This window comes from Laccaria bicolor, genomic scaffold (genome assembly GCF_000143565.1).
Source record: "Laccaria bicolor S238N-H82 LACBIscaffold_33 genomic scaffold, whole genome shotgun sequence".
Lineage (NCBI taxonomy): Eukaryota > Fungi > Basidiomycota > Agaricomycetes > Agaricales > Hydnangiaceae > Laccaria > Laccaria bicolor.
The window spans coordinates 487,205-509,617 of record NW_001889904.1 but is presented as its reverse complement, the minus strand read 5'-3'; the positions used below and the strand labels follow the sequence as shown (position 1 = coordinate 509,617).

Genomic DNA, 22,413 nt, shown 5'->3' with positions numbered 1-22,413 from the left:
CAGTATTTTTGACTAATTCTTTGATAGGCTCATTCAGGTTGACCAGAGGTATGTTCTGGCTACCTCTCCAGTTAGCGCATATTTTTTTTTTCAGATGCCAAAAATGGCTTCCAGAATAAAAACCTTCTCAAGGCTCCAGCTTTCACTGAAATTAGTCCATACCAAGGGAAGTGTAACACAACTACATAATGTAAAAGAATACACAAATACATTTGAGGTACAATAGATTCTTAGAATGAACCAGAAAAATGAACCAACCTTCATTCTTTTTGCACTCAACTGTATGATATCCTTGTATTCTTGTATTTATGTATCCATGTATACTATTCATATATCTATGTGCATATATGGATATTCTTGTATTCTTTTATTTAGGTATCTATGTATACACGTATCCTTGTATTCAGGTATCCACATCTACGTGTATCCTTGTATTGATGTATCCATGTATACACATGTTCTGTATTCCTGTATTTACATATACACATATTCTTGTATCCTTGTATTCAGGTATCTGCATATACATGTATCCTTGTATTCATGTATCCATGTATATACATATCCTTGTATTCTTGTATCTACATATACTATGCTATATCAGTACTTTGGCAGACCCTCTCAGTCGGCTGTCACAAATGTCACATTTTTTGGCGGATGAATGTGACAGATCGTGACTGGCCAAAAAACAGAACTTTGCCAATTCTTTGTTTTTTTAGACGAAAAAAAGCGGAGATAGGTTGGATTATACCCAGGAGGCCCTGTCTCAAATTTTGTGGCAAGAAAATTTGTGGAAAGTTCGAGATCAGGAAAGTGCCGACTGAGAGGGTCTGCCGAAGTACTGATAGGGCATAGTACACATACACTTGTATTCTTGCATTCATGTATACTTGTATCCTTGTATCCATGCATACACGTATCCTTGTATTCACATATACACATTACACATATACATGTATCAAGTATCCTTGTATTCATGTGTTCATGTATCCATGTACACATGTATCTGTAGAAATACTAAATGAGTGTTAGATAAATTCAGTGTTTGTACACATATTCTTGTATTTATATATCCATGTATACAGTATTCTTGTATACATATATCCTCATTGAGGGCTGATTTTTGAGGTCATCCTGTCAACTCAGCAGATGAGCCATGCAGCAATAAGTATGTGCGACATTGAATCCATGTTTTTGATACTTTCACTGCATTCTCTTTGGCTGATCATCTTCATGTGACATTTTCTGGACCTTACCATGGTGTTATGCTGCAGGATTGGACTGGGAAATTACAGTATCACATTGTTTGCACTGCTTTCTGCCATTCATTTTGAAGGCTTCAAGTGCATCAGGTGGGAGGGATGCATGGGCATGGACAAGAAGTTGATTCACAAATGAAAAGAATGAAAAGCTACACAAGATGTTAACACTCTTGGCAATAATTCACTACCAATGAAGACACTCCAACTTCTCCTCAAAAGCACTCTGACTTGCAACTTGACAATGATTCAGATGATGAAGAAGATCCAGATTATAAGGATATTGAATCTGACAACGCTTTTAATTTAACTGATGAAGAATTGAGGGCAATTTGTCTGTGTATACAAGAGGTAGCACTTCCAACTTGGGTAGCAAGACCTTTTACAAATCTTGGAGAAGCCAGGCATGGTAAACTCAAAGCTGATGTATATCTTGTCCTATTTACAGTCATTTTGCCTCATGTACTTCCTGGGCTTTGGTGGAACAAAGGTAACAAGGAGCACCAACTATTTGACAGCTTCTATCATCTTATTACCTCAATCAATATCATTTGTTCATTTTCTACTTCAGATGTAGAAGCAGATGCATATATGGAGGCATATGTCAAGTATTGTAAATCAATTCAAGATCTATTTTCATATTTTCTTGTATTTATGTATCCACATATATGCATATTCTTGTATCCTTCTATTCAGGTATCCATGTATTCATGTATTCATGTATCCTTGTATTCATGTATCAACATATACATGTATCCTTGTATCCATGCATACACATATCCTTGTATTCACATATACACATATTCTTGTATACATGTATCCATGTATATGTGTATCTTTGTATTCATATCCATGTATACAGTATTCTTGTATACATATATCCTCATTGAGGGCTGATTCCCAGTGAAAAACACCTCGAGCCAGATTGTGTGAGATAGTGTGAAATCAAGTCCATCAAATTAATTCAGCCATGATGAGTTCTGCTCAAACTCGCTCAACCAAAACTGATCAGTCTTGGCCCGATATGGTTACCAGCCTCACCACACATACAAAATATCTATTGGGCACTCTGATATTGCTCTGATATGCTCTCATACATGCTCTTCATCACATTTCCATTGTTTCTAAGTCCAACAAGCCTGCCCTAAACTAACTTGTGATGTGTTCACATTCTGAAACAACCTGTCACTCTCCCTATACTTACCACCACTATGCTTGCCTCCTTGACCACCACGGACATTGCACTGCTGCCTCATGTCCTTGAACAGCATCAATGTTAGTACCCCCCCCCTAACATTGTTATGTGACTGACGCTGCACCCTACCACCACCTCCATCTTTTCAACCAGCTTTGGCATCACTGTTATCATCTGTCTAACTGAGCTCTTTACACTCCTCCACCTATTCCTACTGGACTCCCGGAATCCTACTGGACTGGACTAGGACTGGGACAAATTTCATGTTGGCTGATCACCATACAAATTTTGTGTCCCGGTCCTAGTGGAGTCCTAGTAAATTCCTACTGGAATGGTCCCAAATCACAAGGAATTGCGGATTCCTAAGGAATGGGCATAGTGGAGTCCAGTAGGAATCCAGTACACCACCAAATGTGTGTAACATAGAAATCACATTTTGAAGTTTCACAGGTAACACACGGGGATTCACATGAGAGAGACATGAAGTCAGCTTTGTCCCAGCCAACTTATTTCATGAAAGCTCAGCTGATTGCCAGACGTGCCTATAGGCCATTCAGGCGGTCGTAAATCCATCCACCAGGTTTTCTTTCAGCTGTTTAGCACATGTTTAAATATGATCTTCAGGTGGTAGTAAATCCATCCACCAGGTTTTCTTTCAGCTGTTTAGCACATGCTGAAATATAATCTTTAGGCAGTAGTAAATCCATCCACCAGATTTTCTTCCAGCTGTTTAGCATGTGCTCAAATATGATCTTCATATAGCTGCACATCTGCTCTGAAGACATTGTTCCACCCCTCTGTTAGCTAAAGGTCTGGCCCCTTCACAGCTGAAGTCTTAGGTGTAGGTTCAGCTGGCTGGCCGATGTTTGCAGATATGATATCCAGCTGAAGTTACTGATCTGGTTAGCACAAGGTGAGAAATATATTATCCGCGTAACCACACATTCATTCTAAAGTTACTGTTCAACTTGTCTGCTAGCTGCAGGTTCATTCTCTTCACAGCTGAACTTGTTGATATAGGTTCAGCTGGTTGAAAGATGTTCACAGGTATGAATTCCAGATAGCCGGCTGTGTGCCAATCAAGAACAGGGGGACGTAAATTTGACTAGTGTGTTTGTGGATGACCAGGGCATTGAAGGAAGCGGTCTCCTTGGTGGGGTCATTCTTGGAGAATGAGGTGCCATTTTCGCGATGATATCCTATGGAGACGTCCCTGAAATAAAGTCAGACATTACAGGGGAATGTTGAGATCTGAGATACTCGCTTGGTGTCAAAGCGGACGTTGTCACCAGGGTTATCTTTCTCGCGTTGTCACCAGGGTTATCTTTCTCGCGTTGTTTGTGGCGCAATTCGACGGAGGGACGATCATTCCAGCCTTGATATCCCTACTCTACATTCATGAGTAGTAAGTGCAGGAAGGCAGTGTAGAGGCAACATACATTGAACACAAGTTTAACTATCAATCTTCATCATCAAACAACAGAAGCGTTTTGCTTTGGTTTTGCTTGGTTTTTTTGCTTTCTTCTTGACAGGGCCTTTCTTATCCTCGTTGCAGTTGCCTCCTAACTTCTTCAAGGTGTTCGACAATTTGCTGCTTACCAGTTGATGTCTTGGTCCTGGATGATGATGAGAATGATAGACCCTGCAGATAGGCTTTTGCCAGCCAGTGCAGAATTATTGGATGGGCCTGCTATTACCCAGGAGACTGCAGCTGGCAACGACATATTGTGTGTGGATCAGGTAATGGATGCACCCCTTTCTCTGAATTCCAGCTATGAGGGTTGGGTGGTCAAAACTCAATCAACGTAAACTCACCACTTCGTCTAACATTCCCCATGTCATGTTCCGTCAGGTGCTTCCCATCTTTGAGAACGACAACCTGTGGTTTTCATCCGCATACTTCATCAACACTTCCTGGATCTTCTGCAGTTCGTTCATGAATAGCTGGACATTTTGGAATGGGTAGGTGCCCAGCCATTGTGCCCACCTGACCATGTGCATCAGATATTCAACTGTCAAAACGCATGTTGCAGACCGCACTGGAGGGACTGGCCATGGTCTGCATCCTCCCTTGTGCAATTCACTCATTGGTAGTGCTGGGGATGGCGTGGTTGGCATGATATATGACCTTTTCGTCATAGATCATCCCCTTGGTGCGAACATGAATAAGTGGGTATAAGTCGATGGTGGAGCGGGACCAGGTAGTGTGGGTAGAAGTTGATGGTGGAGCAGGACCAGGTAGTGTGATAGCTTCAACAGATAGAGAATAATCTGTATCTGCACTCTTCGAAGAATTTAAGTTTAGGTAACAAAGAAATCAGGTGAAAAAGGACTCACTCTCGCCTCTCCATCCAATCCTACCATTCCTTCCACCACTTATCATCTACCCAAGGTCCATCATCATTGGCTGATGCCACGGAACACGTCCAAACATATTTATATTCAGGATCTTGGTCTTCTTCCTCATCCTCATCTGGAATTCCTGCAACTTGGTTTTGTAGTTTGATAAAGAAGGAAGGGGTGTGTTGCTGGTATGATAGCTTTGAGGAAAGTTGGGCGCGGATTGGCTCTGTGGGTGCCATGACTTTGCAGCGCACTCTTGTGACTGTGTCGATCTCTAAAAAGGTTGACAATTAATTACCTTTGTCATGGCCTGGACCCCAGAGCATCACTGGCTCTCGGGATTCATCTGACAGACCTCTCTTGCCACTGTGCAAAGCCCTAATGAGAAACCCTTGCCATTTCGGGCTCTTCTGACCCAAAGGGTTATTTTAGCAGTAGCAAATTACACCTCTCACCCTTGTGGACATTACTTTCAAGCTCTTTCTCGCCACTCCCATACACCTCTGTGGTCTAGGTTTGCCCCCATCCACCATCGGCAAAATCTTGTCTGTATTTGGGATCCTGAATGGAATGTTTCAAATGCTTTTCTTTGCCATGATTGATGGGGTTCCAAGAAAGTTTTCACTGGCATTCGCATGCTTTCCGGTGATCAATTACTTGGCTCGTACATCGGGATACAGCAGGATGTCATGGGCTTTAGTTGGATTCCAAATCATTGTCTTGATAGGCCTGGGCATGTCAGTAAGCAAGCCACCCTGTTCTGTTGTCTCCAAAAGCTTGAACTGTTGATATAGGGGCGGCGTCACCTAACTGAGCATCTCTTGGTGCAACAAACAGCATTAGCCAGGTGAGATCTTCCTTAGTGTTCGCTTGCTCCGTCATGTGTGTGTTGTAATTGAACTGACAACTGTTAGCCTTATGCAAGCAATCAGGCCAGCCATGGCCAATTCTCTCTTTTCACTCTCGATAATAGAGAAGCAATATCTTGGGGGTAATATTGTCTATTATCTGCTTCTTATTGTTGTGGGCATAGCATTGGGTGTCTGCCATATGTGGATGCGCCCACATCATGACCTTTCAGTATTGTTCTTTATGAAAGCTCTTATAGTTGCGGGGCTGGGAGTTAACTAGAAAACGAGATGGGGTTATAAACAAAAGCAACCCTTGCTGGTCTACATACTGTACTTTACCCTCCCCGGCTTAATCCATATGGAATGCATGGAAGGGGGGTGGATTCCAGGAATTCCAGATGGATTCCATGGAATGGCTGATGGACTCCATACTTTCTGGGGATGGATTCCATGGAATGGCTGATGGACTCCATACTTTCTGGAGATGGATTCCATGGAATGGCTGATGGACTCCATACTTTCTGGAGATGGATTCCATGGAATGGCTGATGGACTCCATACTTTCTGGAGATGGATTCCATGGAATGGCTGATGGACTCCATACTTTCTGGAGATGGTTCCCATGGAATGGCTGATGGACTCCATACTTCTTTCAGATGGAATCCATGGAATAGCTGATGGACTCCATACTTTTTCCATATGGAATTCAGATGGAATAAGTCCCAATTCCACAATTATTATCATAGAATCACAAGTCCAGACTTAATCTGCAAAGTTAAAGCTTAAACACTAATAAATGAAGAAAACTAAGGGTCTTATACAGACTACATAATTTTATTTTACTACATATCATATTAAAGGGAGGGGGAGGGAGAGGTATAGATATAGAGTGATCAAGGGAGGGGGAAGTGATGGAGGGGAGTGGGAGTTGTGGAGAATGAGGAGGGAGGGGTGGGGTGGAGAGTGATGGAGGTGGGGAGTTATGGAGGGGTAAGGAAAGGTGGAGAGTGGGGCAGCAATCAGAGGGGGAGCAATGGGGGAGGGTGTGATGTGGAATAATGATGGAGGGAGGGGGGGGCTCACCTGGGCTCGTCACTGTGTTCGTGGATGGGCGGCGGACATTTTCGGTGGGCGGGGGACGTTGTTTCGTGGGCGGTGGACGTTTTCGGTGGGTGGCGGATGTTTTCGGTGGGCGGCGGACGTTGTTTCGTGGGCGGTGGGTGGCGGACGTCATCTTCGTGGGTGGCGGACGTCGTCTTCGTGGGCGGGGGACGTCGTTGGTGGGCGGTGGGCATTGGACGTCGTTGGTGGTGGCCGTTGTTCATGGGCGATTGACATTGTTGGCGGTGGGCGTCATTCATGGGCGGTGGACATCGTTTTCGTGGGCGGGGACATCGTTTGCGGTCGCTGGACGTCCGTGGGCGGTCGTTTTCGTGGGCGCTGGTCGTCGTTGGTGTGAGGTCATTGACGTTGGTGGGCGCTCATTTTCGTCGGTGGGCGCGGAAGGTAAAGACCTCCATCCCTGGGGCAAAGGGATGGTCGATTACCGACATCAGTTCGAATGGAATCAATTTGATTTTCACATACATGATTAGCAAGGACGAGACGAAGAACCTGGCCCCTCAAATTGTCTTATGGTCAGATGGTAAGTTTGACTTGTGATATTCACAAGGCATGTTCTAAAGGATTGGGCTTTAGATTACACGGACTTGGTGGTGGGGAGTGAGGAGTGGTTGGACATACCGATCGTTACGGGCGAATCTGAATCAGGGGAGCTCGTGGTCCTCGCCCGTGTCAAAAACTGCGCGCCTGAGGTGGAGAACGCTGCTCGTCAAAACGATGGAGGCGCTGACTGCCCTCCACTACTCCATGCCAGAGTGCGTAGCCAGATTATGGAAGATAATACCTTGAAGGTCATCAAAAAAAAGAAGACAACGACGACCTCCACACAAGTTGGCCGGCAGAAGCGCAAATTGCGGGAGGAGCCGAAGCCTTCAGGAGCAGGTGTCGAGGCGGAAAAACTTACGTCTTCGGATGGGGAAACTCAGGACGACCCTCGCGCTCCTGTAATCTCCCCCATTCGTTCCCCTCCAGCCAAACGTGTCCGTCGCCAGGAGTTGGTAGGCCAAGGGATTGTTTTGGGTTCACGGCCAGTGCGTGAGATCCAAGGTGGACCCAGAGATGGCGGTTGGGAGAGTCAAGATGGGCCGCTTCCCCAGAGCATGTCCCAGGGCCCAGACAATGAGCGCGGGCTGGACCAAGTGCATGGTTCACGTGGGATGTCCCAGCAGCGGAATACTCATAATGAGGCTGGTTCAGACCGTGCTGGTGGCTCTCGTCTGAGGGCATGGAATGATGCCGAAGGCTGCGATCACAATAACTTCGACACTGATGTGAATATGTATGACGAAGACGATGCTTTCATGGACGAGTATCAGACTACGAGGTTCAAACCCTCTTTTTCCATGCAGGATCACTATCACCGACCACCGCCCCAGTTCTCAAATAACCAACATTATGGCCACCATCCACAACAGTATGCAACATCTGACTTTGGTGAAAGAGGCTGTGGTCTCCGCTCCCAATTTCGAGGACATGCTCGTCCGTATGACTCTAATGGCTACTATGGCCGAGGAAACGAAGGGTTCACTGGGTATGGCCCTCGCAGGGTTGGACGCGGGCATTCGGAGAATGGCGATGAAGAGCCATTCACAGATGGTGGTGTGTTACGTCGACGACACCCTAGTGAGGGCCGTGGATTCTGAAGGGTCCTCAACAGAGGAGGAGGAGTTTTGAGTGACTGGTGTGAGGTGTGTGTGTTCATTGGACTTCTACTTGGGATGTTCTATTACTTACTGGCAATAATATATCTGCAGACTTCTTAGTGGATGTTTCCGGGGTGCAGTGGGGTCAGTGGGGGCCTCAGGATTGCTCTGTCTAGTAGATCTAGATAGAGTTTTAGAATACTGATTACTCTCCTTGGCTGGTCACTGGAGGCACTTTTTAGTTAGTATGATGTCTTGTAGTTCCATGGTATGGTATAACTTGGCAATACCATGGTATAATGTGGTATGGTATAACTTGGCCATACCATGGGTACGGTATGACTTGGCCATACCATGGTACCGTATAACTTGGCCATACCATGGTACCGTATAACTTGGCCATACCATGGTATGGTCTAACTTGGCAATACCATGGTACGGTATAACTTGGCCATACCATGGTATGGTATGACTATGGGATGGCCCTTTACCTTGGGCTTGGTGTGCTGTAGATACCATACTTACTGTTGCCATGTTTTAAGTTCATTGTTTTTGGTTTTGCTTATATAGAGTGCAATTTTACATTCTTGCAATCTTCAGATAGATAGGAGGTAGGTATAATCATATAAATTCAAAAGTATTGATTTTTCATTGAGTTGTTCACATTTAGCAGACGGCCAAGTTATGACTCAGTTGAGCCAGGGTTTTTCTTAGCTGATCAAATATCTCAATCAAACCTCAGTAAACCTTTGTAATCTTTTGGTTAACAAAATTTAGATCTGCTTTCTCATCTACCTGGTGAACCCAAGAATGTAACATCTGAGTGAAGCTTGCACTTTGTATAAACCAAATCCAAAAAGAGGGATATAAAACATGACAACACTATATGGTAACCAATAGGATGCTATGTGGGGTGATTGTTTGATGGGGGGGTATGACAAATGGAATGAAATGTGAGGTGATCTCTTTCCTATAGGATATGACTGTTGGATAACTTTGTTAAAGTAGCTATCAACACATAGTTCTAGTATGTAAGTCTTCAATGCATGAAGTCTGGAGTGGTTGATATACATGCAATAGTTTAGTTTATGTTTCACAATTCAGAGTGAATTCTGACTTGTCTACACATACTTCTTTGACAGCAACAGCATGGCACTTTTTGAATCCAAATTGCATGCTTTTAAAATGAATTATATGTGGAGTGGTAGTTAAAGTAGTTGATTAGTTGAAGTGCATATTTCAGTCCAGGCTGTTGGATGATAATTTAGCTCAAGTCCATGCTTTTCCCATGGGGGGTATCAGGCATTGTTCAGGACTGATAGTACACAAAATGTCTTGTGTTCTTTGCTTGTAAAAGACCACATCATCACAATGGATGTAATATTGTTTTATTTGGGCTGAATATTTTTTCAATTGAAAGGACTGGGAAAGATAGGTATCATTAAATGGCTTTGGTGGCATGGGAAAAGCTGGGATAAAGGTCATTTGAACTGATATTCAATGAATGGATTGGACTACTTGGCCTCCATTTGTAGCCTAAAATCTCAGGATAAACCTGGAGAACCCCCCCACAAAAAATGGCACCCAATGGACCAGTATTGCAGCCTGCAGAAATAATTTATATATTTTGGAAAAGGACCCCAGACACCCTGTGACAGCTTTGGTATGATGGTATGAAGTGATATCATACCATCTGGTATGGTATAACATGACATGGTATGGTATGGTAACTTGGTATTGGTATGAGTGGGATATGGTATGGGTTTTCCATTCCATGGTACCATGGTATTGGTATGGTGCTCACATACCACCCTGGAATGGGTACCCTTGAGGTACCCTTAAATCAAAGAATTCATATACCTCAGGGGTACCCTAAAATGGGTGACCGAAGTGCACTACAAACTTTTCTAATGAAAAAGCGCACACTACAAACTTTTGTAGTCTCAAAAAGCAGACACTACTAACTTTGTAGTCTAAGTACAAGTTTTTGCCTTTTGTGGTCTTTTGTAGTCTATCAGTAAACCTTGTAGTCTAAGTCCGACTTTTGTAGTCTTTTGTAGTTTATCAGTATACTTTGTAGTCTATCAGTAAACTGTGTAGTCTAAGTCCGACTTTTGTGGTCTTTTGTAGTCTATCAGTAAAATTTGTAGTCTATCAGTAAACTGTGTAATCTAAGTCCGACTTTTGTGGTCTTTTGTAGTCTAAGTCTGACTTTTGTAGTCTTTTGTGTATCAGTAAACATTGTAGTCTATGTCTGACATTTGTAGTTATTTGTAGTGTATCAGTAAACTTTGTAGTCTATCAGTAAACTTTGTAGTCTATGTCTGACTTTTTGGTAGTTATGGTAGTCTATATCTGACTAGTATAGTCTATCAGTGTCAATTTCTTTTCTAGGGCATGCATCTTCCTTTTTTGGTCATTTTTCCCACGATACAATAATTGTAGCCCTTTTCTTTTTTATAGCTTTCCAAATATACTGAAATCATGTTGTTTGGTTTTGTTTTCATGGAGAAAAATGCAAAAAAAAAAAACACAAAAAAGAAGCAACACTTTTGAAAATCTTTTACCTCATATCTTCACAATGGGAGCACTTCAGAACATAATTCAAACAGATTCGGGAAGCTATAGTGTAGGGCTACAACTTTCATTTTGACCATTTTTGGTAATTGGTCATGTGACCATCATCCCAACATCCCATTATATGGACCCTGATAGGTAAAAACATTCTCCTCTTGGTTTTCTTCACTTTTGGTCAAACCAGGTGATGTTTCCTCTTTGGGATGGACCCTGAAATGGACCCTGAAGGCAGTGCCTGACATTCTGAGGGGGCAATGATAAATGCAGTAGGGTAGGTATGAAATAGCCCAGGCAGGGATATGAGATTGCAAAGGCAAGGATATGAAATTGCCCAAGGTAGGGAATGAAATAGATATGAAATTGCCCAGGCAGGGATATGAAATTATGCAGGAAGGGATATGAAATTGCCTACAGTGTCTTGCATAATGCTTTGCAGCACGAATTTTTTCAAATCGTATTTGATTATATTTGTAGTGGTCACAAACCAAGGTCCAACGAAATACAGCTGATTGCGAAACGTTAGAGCAGCTCGCTTCCCGTTCCAGCACAACCATCTGTTTGTTTGTTGATGGCCGGTAGTGTTGCCGCAAAGCAAAGTTCAAAGTCCTTTAAAGTCGGCTATTTCCGACTTTAAAGGACTTTAAGACTAAAGTTGCTTTAAAGCGGTTTCCATTTTCGGTTGACTGCGCACAGCCTTCTTGTCAGAACGGAGGCTCGCCGCTTCCCTAGCTAATTAGATACAAGCAAGTAATGTAGAGAACACAGTATATTATGAGTGGTGCTAACATGATGCTTGGAAAAAATTGAAAGGGTACGCAAGGACCTCTATGTGACCTCTATTGAACTTATTTGAAAGAAGTTCCGTGTTGGAGGTCGCGTTTTTTGACACAAAGACAGAAACAGATTTGAAAACGCAACGTGGATACCAGCTGGCCAAAGCTCAAGAACACGGTCAACCACCGGCACAGATATGCGGAAGACCACCTGATATTGACCCAATGTCCATATCATGGAGGAGCACCGTGACCACGCATAAACCCCTTTCACCAAACACCTCGTTTTTCTTTCCTTCCTCAATTTTTTGACGGGACCATTGGCGATGCTGTCCTGAAGCTTCGACACAATTATTCACTTTTGAACTCATGGATCGCGCTCACGCGTGCACATCTTGCATACTGATATCCGGCCAGATTTCACGCAGCCGGCGTTGCCCAAATGCACAGCCTTACCTTAAAGTACCTTAAAGCACCGAATATGGACATAAAGTGCTTTAAAGGCACTTTAGTGCTTAAAGCACTTTACTTTGCAGCAACACTAAGCTTTTCCCAGTCACCCTCACCTCCCCCTCTCCTCAAATAATAATGGCGCAGAATGGTCACCGAAGACAAATTGCATAACCTGTCAATAAAATGCTTGCTACCACGTCGCGTCAAATGGTCTGAAAAGCCCCATCGATCCGATTTATTTGGCTTTGGTGTCCGCCGCAAACAAACACACAGTTGAGCTGGAACGGTAACCGAGCTGCTCTAACGTTTCGCAATCAGCTGTAATCCCAGGCCTGAGTGTGACATATTAGGTCCAGTTTAACACAGCCAAATACCATTTAAAAAAATTCACACTGCAAAGCATTATGCAAGGCACTGTAAGGCAAGAAATGAAATGAATATGAAGTAGCCCAGGCAGGGATATGAGATTGCCCAGGCAAGGATATGAAATTACCCAGGCAGGGATATGAAATCACCCAGGCAGGGATATGAAATTGCCTAAGGCAAGAAATGAAATGAATATGAAGTAGCCCAGGCAGGGATATGAGATTGCTCAGGCAAGGATATGAAATTGCCCAGGCAGGGATATGAGACTGCCCAGGCAGGGATATGAAATTGTCCAGGCAGGGATATGAAATGAATATGAAGTAGCCCAGGCAAGGATATGAAAAGGCAATGAAATAAGGCTGGGTAGGCAATGAAATTAAAAGTCAGGCAAGAATGAAATAGCAATGAAACAATGCTGGGTAGACAATGAAATGGAAGGCCAGGCAGTAATGAAATTGCAATGAAGTAGTATTGAAATATGTCTCAGGACAGTTATGAAATAGTCATGAGAAGCACTGGTAAAGAAATGAAATACATTTCATAAGTTTTGCCTACTCTTCTCATTTCATAAATTCATTAGGCAGTGTGGATGTCGGTGTGCAGGCACTTGCCTGTATTTTATCATAAAAGTGGTAGCTACCACTCATTTGGGAGATCAAGAAGAAGGGCGGGACTAGCAGGATCGGAAGAGGGAATTGTGTCAAGCTCTTCATGCAAAGGGGGTGCCTAGAAGAACAGGAAAGGAAACTTGAGCAAGAACCGCCGCAGGAAGGGAACAAACAGACCTGCTTCTGTCTCTTGGCGTGTGTTTGCAAGGATGGTTCTTCAGTCCCAATCACTGACGCATCGCCAGACCTCTGTGTGAACATGGGCTGGGAAGATGAATACAGCGATGAGATGTACTTACATCTGGTTGAGATCTTTTCAAAGAACCATTACTGCGATACGACGATAGTATCTGAGACACCACCTAAGTCAATGGCGCATCATCTAAGATGAGGAGCAAGTCGCACCTTCTCGACAAACGCTGCCGGCAGCGTTACTTGTCCGGACGAAGGAAGACGCATATTAAAAATGAGATTTGAAAATTGGGAACTGAGGATGTTATTCGTGTATAGTAACATCGGTATTTAACTCAGTTGTTTGGAATCTACAAAGACAATAAATTAGAAAGGTTACCGCAGGAGCGATTGAAGACTCACTCTGAGATACAGTTGCCCTGAGCACCATGGCAACAATACAAGTCGCATCGATGCGACTCACAATAGCTCGAAGCTCCACCCTGCTGATATGCGCAATCAGCCACGGTCGGATGATCACAGTTCGTTGTACTTACATACTCCACTTCGAAATGGAGACAAGTTCCATCTCCATTCACACTTAGTGCTTTTGTTTTCTTCGATCATTCTTGACTGGTACCTGACTATTCTACATTTGATTTTGCAAGATTATCTACATGTATCTATGCGTAGTAAGTACAAATGAAAGAGTGGAAAGGGCAAGAAAGAGTGGAAGGGGCAAGGTATCGCAAAGGAGAACTATTATTAGTTATCGCATGAAGGTAAGGTAAGTGAGTGGAAAGAGGGAAGACGCTTTCTGACTTGTCGTTGGTATATGTACTGACCACTTCAGGGCTGTCGCTTCAGAGCTTTAGGGCTGTCGCTTCAAAACCGCACATGCTTTAGTATGCGGAAATCACCGACTCAAATTGGCACGCCCTAAAGTCGCACTGCAATGCCGCTCCCAAATCTTCTTCTTTTCCCTTCTCCCACCTTCATCATTGTCTCCTCCTTGCCTCATCTGAACTTCCCTTTTTCGTGTAGCATAGAAATGTAATGTAGATGTAGAATAGAACATTTTGTACCTTACTATAGATTGATCACGACGAGTACAATAAGACAAAAAACAAAAACAAAAGAGACGTATGTCGGTGCGGTACGAGCGGGCTGGATGACACGGAGGTAACTTTTGGCATAGTGACCCACCCCAGTGTATGCGCTGCCTGATCATTTTTTTTTTGCTATTGTGTCTTTCTCATTTAATCTCCAGCCCGATACCCTCTCGGCCATTGAATCATGAACAACAGCTATATTCCCGCTGTAAGTTCTCGGCTTCGTTTGATTTCATCTGCTAACGCTATATACTGTCCAGTTTGAGTGTCGGCACACACTGGTCAAACATACTAAGCCGTTGAACACTTTGAAATTAAACAAGGATGCTACGATGCTCCTCAGCGGTGGTATGTGTCCTCGTCAATCCCCATCCCTACATCGCTGACCCTGGGATAGCGGATGACGGGTTGTTACTCGTCTGGAATATCCTCCACAGGAGTCTCGAACAAACCATCTCCGTCACTTTCAATGGACCTGTCTCTGCCGCTGTCTGGACCCCAATCTCGCCAAACCGCCCCAGCAGTACTTTCGCATTCGGTTGTGCCAACGGAACGATGTTTGCCTACCACCATGACGGTCATGTCGAAACCCTTGCCTTCGATACCCATCACCGCCGCATTGCATCTGCTGGAAGCGGCTGCGCCAAAGTATGGCAGTTGGACATGGAAGGTGAGAATTTCCCCCCTCTTTTATCTCATTATGCTAATTCTGCTGCAAAGGACATTTCAAACTAATTCATACCCTCGATTCTGACCCATATATCATTCGAAACGTCTCCTTCCATGAAAGAGGCTCAAACCTTCTGATTTGTTATTTGGAGTCACACCAAGTGTACGCAAGCGTTCGACATCATTCAATCTGTGTACTTATGAGACTTGCCAGGCTGTGCATGAAGATCGAAAACTGGGTGAAAGAGTGGTGCCACAGTCTGCCCACGAGGATGTACGCCCAACTTATGTTCCTTTTCCAGTCTACTAACTAGAAGTGTTAGCAGACATGCTACCATCTCTGGCGACGGTGGGACATTGATTGTCTCAAACCTTGTTGATGGTGTGGATACATATGTAATCCCCCCTCAGGAGCCGCTTTGCTCGTTTCGGCATCCCATTAACTCCAACGTTCCATTGCTCGTTTCCGCCGTCATGGATTCCTCTTTGATTGTAGTGGGGAGCGATGATGGCTGTCCGCGGATCTATGACCACCACACAGGTCAGCTGTCAATGTCGTTGCCTCACGGGAAAGGTACATTTTTTTTCTCTCCCGCCCGGTTCTTGTTCTTCAGCTTATTATGTGGCAGGTTTGGTCCAAATTGTCGATGTACGAGATCCCGTTCACTTCACCCAACTGTCTTAGCTGAATTTCATTAGGCAATATCGGACAACGGAAAATCTATCCTTGTAACAGGAACATCTGACATGGGCACCGATCAAGGTATCCCATACGGATTTTGTTAACACGACCCCGCTAACCCTCTGTTAGGAAATCACGGAAGATACCCAAAAGACTTCACCCCCACCCGTCTATTCAACAGGATTATCCTTCTGGCAGATAGTTTGCATTATCTTAGTCTGTTGCGGTGTTCAAGCTATTCTTCTCAACCTCCCATTTGACAGAATCTCTGACCTTATACAGAATTGCCTCAAACTTACACCTCGTTTCCATCATTAGTTTGTTGTAGGTAGTAGTTTGATCGTATTTGAAATCGTCACGTGAACTTGCACAACGGCCCTAAAGTCAACATGTGAAAAGCAATCTGGAAGCGGCGGTGCACGCTTTCCGAACTTCACACAAGTACGACTACCCAGTATCCCAAATGTCAGATGTAAAGATTCACATTTAGTTGAAAGTAACTAGTACTTGTCTAATAAATATGAACAGCAGGAGATTACGACCCGAGAATCGCTCACAGAAAGGCCAACGAAACGCAGAAAGCTTCAGGTAGGATTTCCGAACTTTGAGCATGCTATAGATATGAAAAGCAAGCAACCTCTAGGGTGACGATATTAGCAAGTTCATAGATTTTGAGGCTCAAGTTTCGGACGGCGAAAGCGAAGGCGAAGGAGACAAGGAGGATGACCTGGGTATGTCAAAAAGGATCAACGTCTGGCACTGCGCTAATGTCAACTTCAAAAGATGACCTGATAGACGATGAAGAGCCGACAGTTGGAGATTCAGATTCAACGCATAGGCATCTTCTCCGCGAAGCCTTGATCCCAATCAATGACGACGATTTCTGGGAAGGCTTTCTACAACATGTGAATTCCGGCGGTCGTCAACGAGAACCCAATCCGGGAGATTTGAGAATTGACTCAGACGATGACTTGAAATCCGATTTAGCTGTTGATGATGAGGGAAACGAAGGGGAAAACCCTCTATGGAGCGTAATCGTCAAGGTAAAACTACTTCTTTTGGATTTGTCTAGCGCTGACTCATTTAGCCTGGCTATGAGGAACATACCGTCTTTCGGGTCTTTCGTCGCCTTACTGACGCAAGATTTCCAGCCAACTTCAAAGTATGAGCTGTCTTCGGGCAGCCTGCACAACCGGGCAGAGTTTTTTTTGAGGCTTCTTCGCGAGACAATGTCACCAGGCTTTGTCAAGGTCTGCCAAACGTCTTTCCATCCAAAATCTCCGCGGTTATGGTTCCCGATCCCCGCACGCTGTTGCGCGTTCCTAATTCCTTTTCTTTCGAACCAAAAGAGCATGGCTGGGTGAGACTCCGCCGTGGGGTTTACAAAGGAGATCTCGCTTTTATTTCATGTGCCAGTCCATCCTTTATCCTTGACGTCCGCGTAGTCCCTCGAATCATATATGAAAAGCCCCAAAAGCGCGGTGATGACGAAGATCCCATAGACGACGAATACGATGAACATTTTGCAGGCAAATACAATCCCAACCCCGAATTATTGAAAAGGGCGTCAGTGCCGGGGCGCCCCCCTCAAACGTTATTCAATCCAACAATAGCAAAGCATCGATTTCGAAGGGCGTTTCAGAAGCGAAACTGCTACTCCTTATTCAAGGGAATTCTGTATGATGAAGACGGATATGCACTTCTACAACAATTGGATACCGACTGGTATGCCCCAGAAGACGTTATACCGACGCCTGAAGAATTTGCGAGATTCAGCGCTTGTTCCAAGATTCCACTTGAGGCAAGGACGGTGACGATGGCGAAGATGGCCGCCCACGTCTTCTGCCTGGAGGATGCTGTTAAAATTATTGAAGGTGACGAGAAGGGGCTATATGGACGGATTATTGAGATCAAGGGGAATGAAGCAGACGTTTTCCTTCCGGAGAACGGACTCACGTCGACCTTACCCCTCTCATCGCTTAGGAAAAACATCAAAGTCGGAGATGCAGTACACGTAACAGCCGGGGATCACCAGGGGTTCATTGGGTGGGTCGTGAACAAAGACGACGATGATCTGTCCATTTTCGATGACAAGACAGGAAACGAAGTAAGTACGACTTTTTGAATTACATCTATCACTGATCTTGGTGTCTAGGTAGGAGTTTCTCCTGGTGTCGTCGAGTTTTTTACCCCCACTAGTAGCTGCCATTTACATCATGTAAAACCTGGCATGTACCATAGAAGTTCCTGCTTAGCTACCGTGAATGAAATGAAATGAATTTTCATTCATTCATGGCAACTGTTTCATTCCAAGTCATTCTAATCTATTGCCATGGAGAATGAAATACTTTTTGTTTCATTTCATTTCATTTCAATTTTTTCTTCATTTCTACTGACAAGAATGAAATTTATTCTGTTTCATTCATTCCTGGCGACTGTTTCATTTTTTTAATTTCATTCCACCATGGCAACTGTTTCATTTTTTGCTTTATTCTTCTGTTTCATTCATTCCTGGCGACTGTTTCATTTTCTTTTTTCATTCATTGCCATGGAATTTTCATTTCATTCTTTCCAGGCAGTTATTTCATTTTTGTTTCATTCTTTCAGGCAACAATTTCGATGTTTTAATACACATCTAAATAAGGAAATAATATACAATTATGCCTGATATGTGTTGTGCCCTACTGCAGTGTTGTGGGAGGCCATATGGGGGTATTTTTGCATTTGAGGCTCAAATACACAACAAGATAGGCATGCTGTTGCCAAATAAGGCACTTAAATATTCTGTATCAATTACATAATCATTTTCCCAGCTCTAACAATGAAATAGGCACCTGAGAAGAATGAAGCAAGGAATGAAACAGTTGCCATGGTGGAATGAAATAAAAAAATGAAACAGTCGCCAGGAATGAATGAAACAGAATAAATTATCTAGAATGAAACAGGTGCCGTGAATGAATGAAAATTCATTTCATTTCATTCACGGTAGCTAAGCAGGAACTTCTATGGTACAGCTCAGGAGTACATGATGTAAGTGGTAGCTACCAGTCTTACCCCAGTGTTTCATCATCATGCCACGGCCCCCGGTTCTAGCCTTCCTTTGACGGCAGCACAAAAGAAGGCAATGAAAGGCGTCCCAAACAGTCATCTCGTCGGAAAGCATGTGACCGTTACTCAAGGCAGCTTCAAAAACTATCGAGGCCATATTAAAAGTACGATCGGCGATGGAAGGGTCCTCGTTGAACTCGAAGCGCAACTCCAGCGCCCAGAACCTTTCAAGATCTCTTCCCTTCATCTCAAGTACGCCTTCATATATGTCATAAAAAACCTTCACTAACACATTCCTAGTGTGGATGCAGGGCTCCTTCCAGCGACTTCCCTTCCCCTGGCGCCGATGGCCGGCCCCTCTTCTGACTATCTCCCCCCACCCAATACAGCCAACCCAGCATTGAAGCCAATACCATATCCTCATATGCTCCACGCGGCACCACCCGAAGTACCGGCAACCCTGCTTCCCAACCCCAGAGATATACCTGCAAGTCCCGCTTGGAATCCCAGCTCGCGTACCCCACGCCCTGGTGATGATGGTGAGAACATCCATACAACTAAATAGTGCTTACTAACGTGATACAGCCCCTTCCCCTTACTGGCTCAGGGACAGTTGCTTCAATGGGATGAGACTGAGCCTTCGGTTGATCAACACGGACCCTGATTTCTACGGTGGAAAACACGAAGGCAAGTGTGGCGAATTTTGGGAGGTCGTTGGGGACGCGGTCAAAATCCAAGTCGGTTTTCAATCGTTGGAAGTCCCGTTCAAGTATTTAGTGCCAGAGAGACCGGAAATAGCATGTCAAATGGTCGCCGCCTTTGATGGCCTGCATAAAGGGCGTCAATTCAAGGTTCAGCATTTTAGTCAAGACATCTGCGGGTGCTCTGATCTGAAAGCGAAGTCATATAGGAGACAGATCGACGCCGAAATCCCAATGAAGGACCTTGTAGTAACACGGGCATAATGTCTTTTGAGCAGGGCTGAGTGGGGCTATGAGCGGGACTATGAGCGGGCATTCACTATGACCTTGGAACATTTTTTCATTATGCTTGGCGGTTATGCTCATTGTACATAATTACGACACTATTTTAGATACGCATAACATTGTGGGTGCCATCCATACTTTAGAAATGACATTTGGTGAAGTTCAAAATGTGCTGCAGGTTCAAAGGTTTCAACTTATTGTGAATGTGGAATCGAAAGGGAGTAACTCTTATAGTCTTCGACATTGATTGCAAAAGTTGAACAATGAGAACCTCTCCCATAGTTACTAAACATTTTCAGGTTAATCTTCACAGCAATTGTTCAAATAAGCGTTGGAGATGTGCTTGACGTTCTTATTGTTCAGCACTATTGAATTAAATTGATCAATATTTTACGCATGCCTAATTGTTTTCTTATTGTACATGTGTTTACGATTATGGAGGTACCTTTGTCCCAAGCACAGACTGGGCCCTGTCTCAAGTGTAATGTAGTTGTGTTGAATTAAATGCAGTTTCTCTTCTGGATAAATGTATAAGTTATAGATTTAACTTCCAAGGTCTTGTTTCAGGATACTTGAGTATAAAAGATATTCTGGTGATATATCCTGGAAATATATCCTGGTTCAGGATATAGTTCAAGAATATATCTTAGTTCAGAATGTTGTTGAAAAAAACAGAATATAGTTGAAAAATAATGTATCTTGATTCAGGATATAGTTGATAAATATATCTTGGTTCAGGATTTGATTAAAATATTCAGGATATAGTTGACATATAATGTATCTTGGTTTGGGATATGGTTGGAAAATATATCTTGGTTCAAAATATAGTTGACAAATATATATCTTGCAGGAGTATTCATTCTGATAATTTGATTTATACTCCCAAAATATATACTATCCAACAAATATATCTTCCCAAAGTCAATATATATCTTTCGGTTCAAGAAGATATATTCATACAAGCTGCTTTTTCTCAAGATCAAGCAAGATAATGTATTTATCCTGTCAGAATATATATAAAATCTTTTCTAACCTGATGTATGATTGTCCTCATTATTGAGGTTCACTCCAACCTCCTTATTGGGCACTGACCCACCTTCACCTCTCTTCCCATTAAGATATTTTATACAAAACTTTGATGAGTTCTGTGGGTCACTTGGGTAGATTGTATAACAACTGCAACAACCAGTTCACAGCAGACACCACCAAGGGCCCCCCACCTGAGGGAGAAGTCATTCATAAGCCAACATAAGAGTATTGTCCCCTTCCAGAAGTTGAACCTCTGGCTAAGTATTCAAAGAAGCCATTGATGCATATGCTAATTTGTGACTTGCGTAGATTGCATGACAGCTGCAAACAATCTATAGAGCTCTGCATGCTTCACTCTATAGTGCTTTGCATTGACGTTTGCACACCAAAATCGCGAAAATTATGTTTGGTTTTGTATGTTCATCACAGATTGTCACGCATCAGGACGACTTTGGGAATTTTGAATTTCTCAAACCCAACTTTTGCTGACAACATTACCCCACATAATCAGCAATGAGCGCCATCCCCCCTTTGTTTCGGATTTTTTGGCTATTTTCTGGCTATTTTACCATATTTGGAACTGACCCTGGACCCTGACAACATTACCCAACATGATCACCAGCAATGAGCACCATCCGCCTTTTTTTCAGATTTTTTGGCTATTTTCTGGCTATTTTTGGCTATATTACCATATTTGGACATATGCCCTGGACCCTGAAAACAATCCCAGATGTCATCATCAACAGCAAGCACCACCCCCATTTTTTTCTGATTTTTTTGGTTATTTTGTGGCTATTTTTAGCTATATTACCATATTTGGAAATGCACCCTGGACCCTGAAAACAACCTCCAACATCATCCCCCAACAGTGAGCACCACCCCTAATTTTTCCTGATTTTATTGCTATTTTACATGTGAAAAAGCGCACATTTCCTTATTTGGAAATGCGCCCTGGACCCTGAAAACCACCCCCAACGTCGTCACCAACAGTGACCAACACCCTAAGCTCATCATCACAAGCAGCAAGCCTCTACAGCCACTATAGGCCACAGTGATGGTGGGCTGCCCACCTGGGCTATAGCCCACTCTGATCCATCATAATGAAGGGCAAATCACTGTATATGATAGATCAAAGTAGCCTATACAGGTGACTGGCGAAATATATGAAACGGAATGAGAAAGAAATTTACCCTATTTGGAATATTTTTATTATTGCCTTCCCGATGCACCAATTCCAAGGGAGAGGCAGAGTCCTGTTCTAAAATTGAGGAAATGAGTTCAATTAATGAATAAGAATCCCCAAGAATATGCAATAGATAATTTATGGAGAACACATTGGCCAGTTGGGCATTGAATATTAAACGTTGAGGTAGACTTACAGTTGAGTGCAAAAAGAATGAAGGTTGGTTCATTTTTCTGGTTCTTTCTAAGAATCTATTGTACCTCAAATGTATTTCTGTATTCTTTTATATTATGTAGTTGTGTTCACTTCCCTTGGTATGGACTAATTTCAGTGAAAGCTGGAGCCT

General features: G+C 43.4%; 4 protein-coding genes across 4 annotated transcripts; 2 read left to right on the top strand and 2 right to left on the bottom strand.

Moving 5' to 3' along the window:
• Window positions 1–1,146: 1,146 nt before the first annotated feature.
• On the top strand, window positions 1,147–3,349 carry LACBIDRAFT_307102 (uncharacterized protein; the record flags this gene model as incomplete). Its single annotated transcript, XM_001885780.1, has 4 exons — window positions 1,147–1,165; window positions 1,510–1,746; window positions 2,525–2,531; window positions 3,343–3,349. The coding sequence occupies 4 exons, from the start codon at window positions 1,147–1,149 to the stop codon at window positions 3,347–3,349; spliced, it is 270 nt and encodes an 89-aa protein (XP_001885815.1).
• A 143-nt stretch (window positions 3,350–3,492) lies between these two features.
• Window positions 3,493–4,815, bottom strand: LACBIDRAFT_331416 (uncharacterized protein; the record flags this gene model as incomplete). Its single annotated transcript, XM_001885715.1, has 6 exons — window positions 3,493–3,664; window positions 4,051–4,162; window positions 4,267–4,330; window positions 4,363–4,438; window positions 4,536–4,735; window positions 4,789–4,815. 6 exons carry the CDS (start codon window positions 4,813–4,815, stop codon window positions 3,493–3,495), a joined length of 651 nt encoding a protein of 216 aa, XP_001885750.1.
• Window positions 4,816–6,706: 1,891 nt separating this feature from the next.
• LACBIDRAFT_331415 (uncharacterized protein) lies at window positions 6,707–8,445 on the top strand (the record flags this gene model as incomplete). The annotated part of the gene is made up of 5 exons (XM_001885779.1): window positions 6,707–6,813; window positions 7,241–7,290; window positions 7,344–8,091; window positions 8,117–8,366; window positions 8,425–8,445. The coding sequence occupies 5 exons, from the start codon at window positions 6,707–6,709 to the stop codon at window positions 8,443–8,445; spliced, it is 1,176 nt and encodes a 391-aa protein (XP_001885814.1).
• Window positions 8,446–13,139: 4,694 nt separating this feature from the next.
• On the bottom strand, window positions 13,140–13,947 carry LACBIDRAFT_331414 (uncharacterized protein; the record flags this gene model as incomplete). Its single annotated transcript, XM_001885714.1, has 7 exons — window positions 13,140–13,190; window positions 13,365–13,451; window positions 13,487–13,549; window positions 13,593–13,674; window positions 13,782–13,798; window positions 13,843–13,861; window positions 13,916–13,947. 7 exons carry the CDS (start codon window positions 13,945–13,947, stop codon window positions 13,140–13,142), a joined length of 351 nt encoding a protein of 116 aa, XP_001885749.1.
• Between the last annotated feature and the right edge of the window lie 8,466 nt (window positions 13,948–22,413).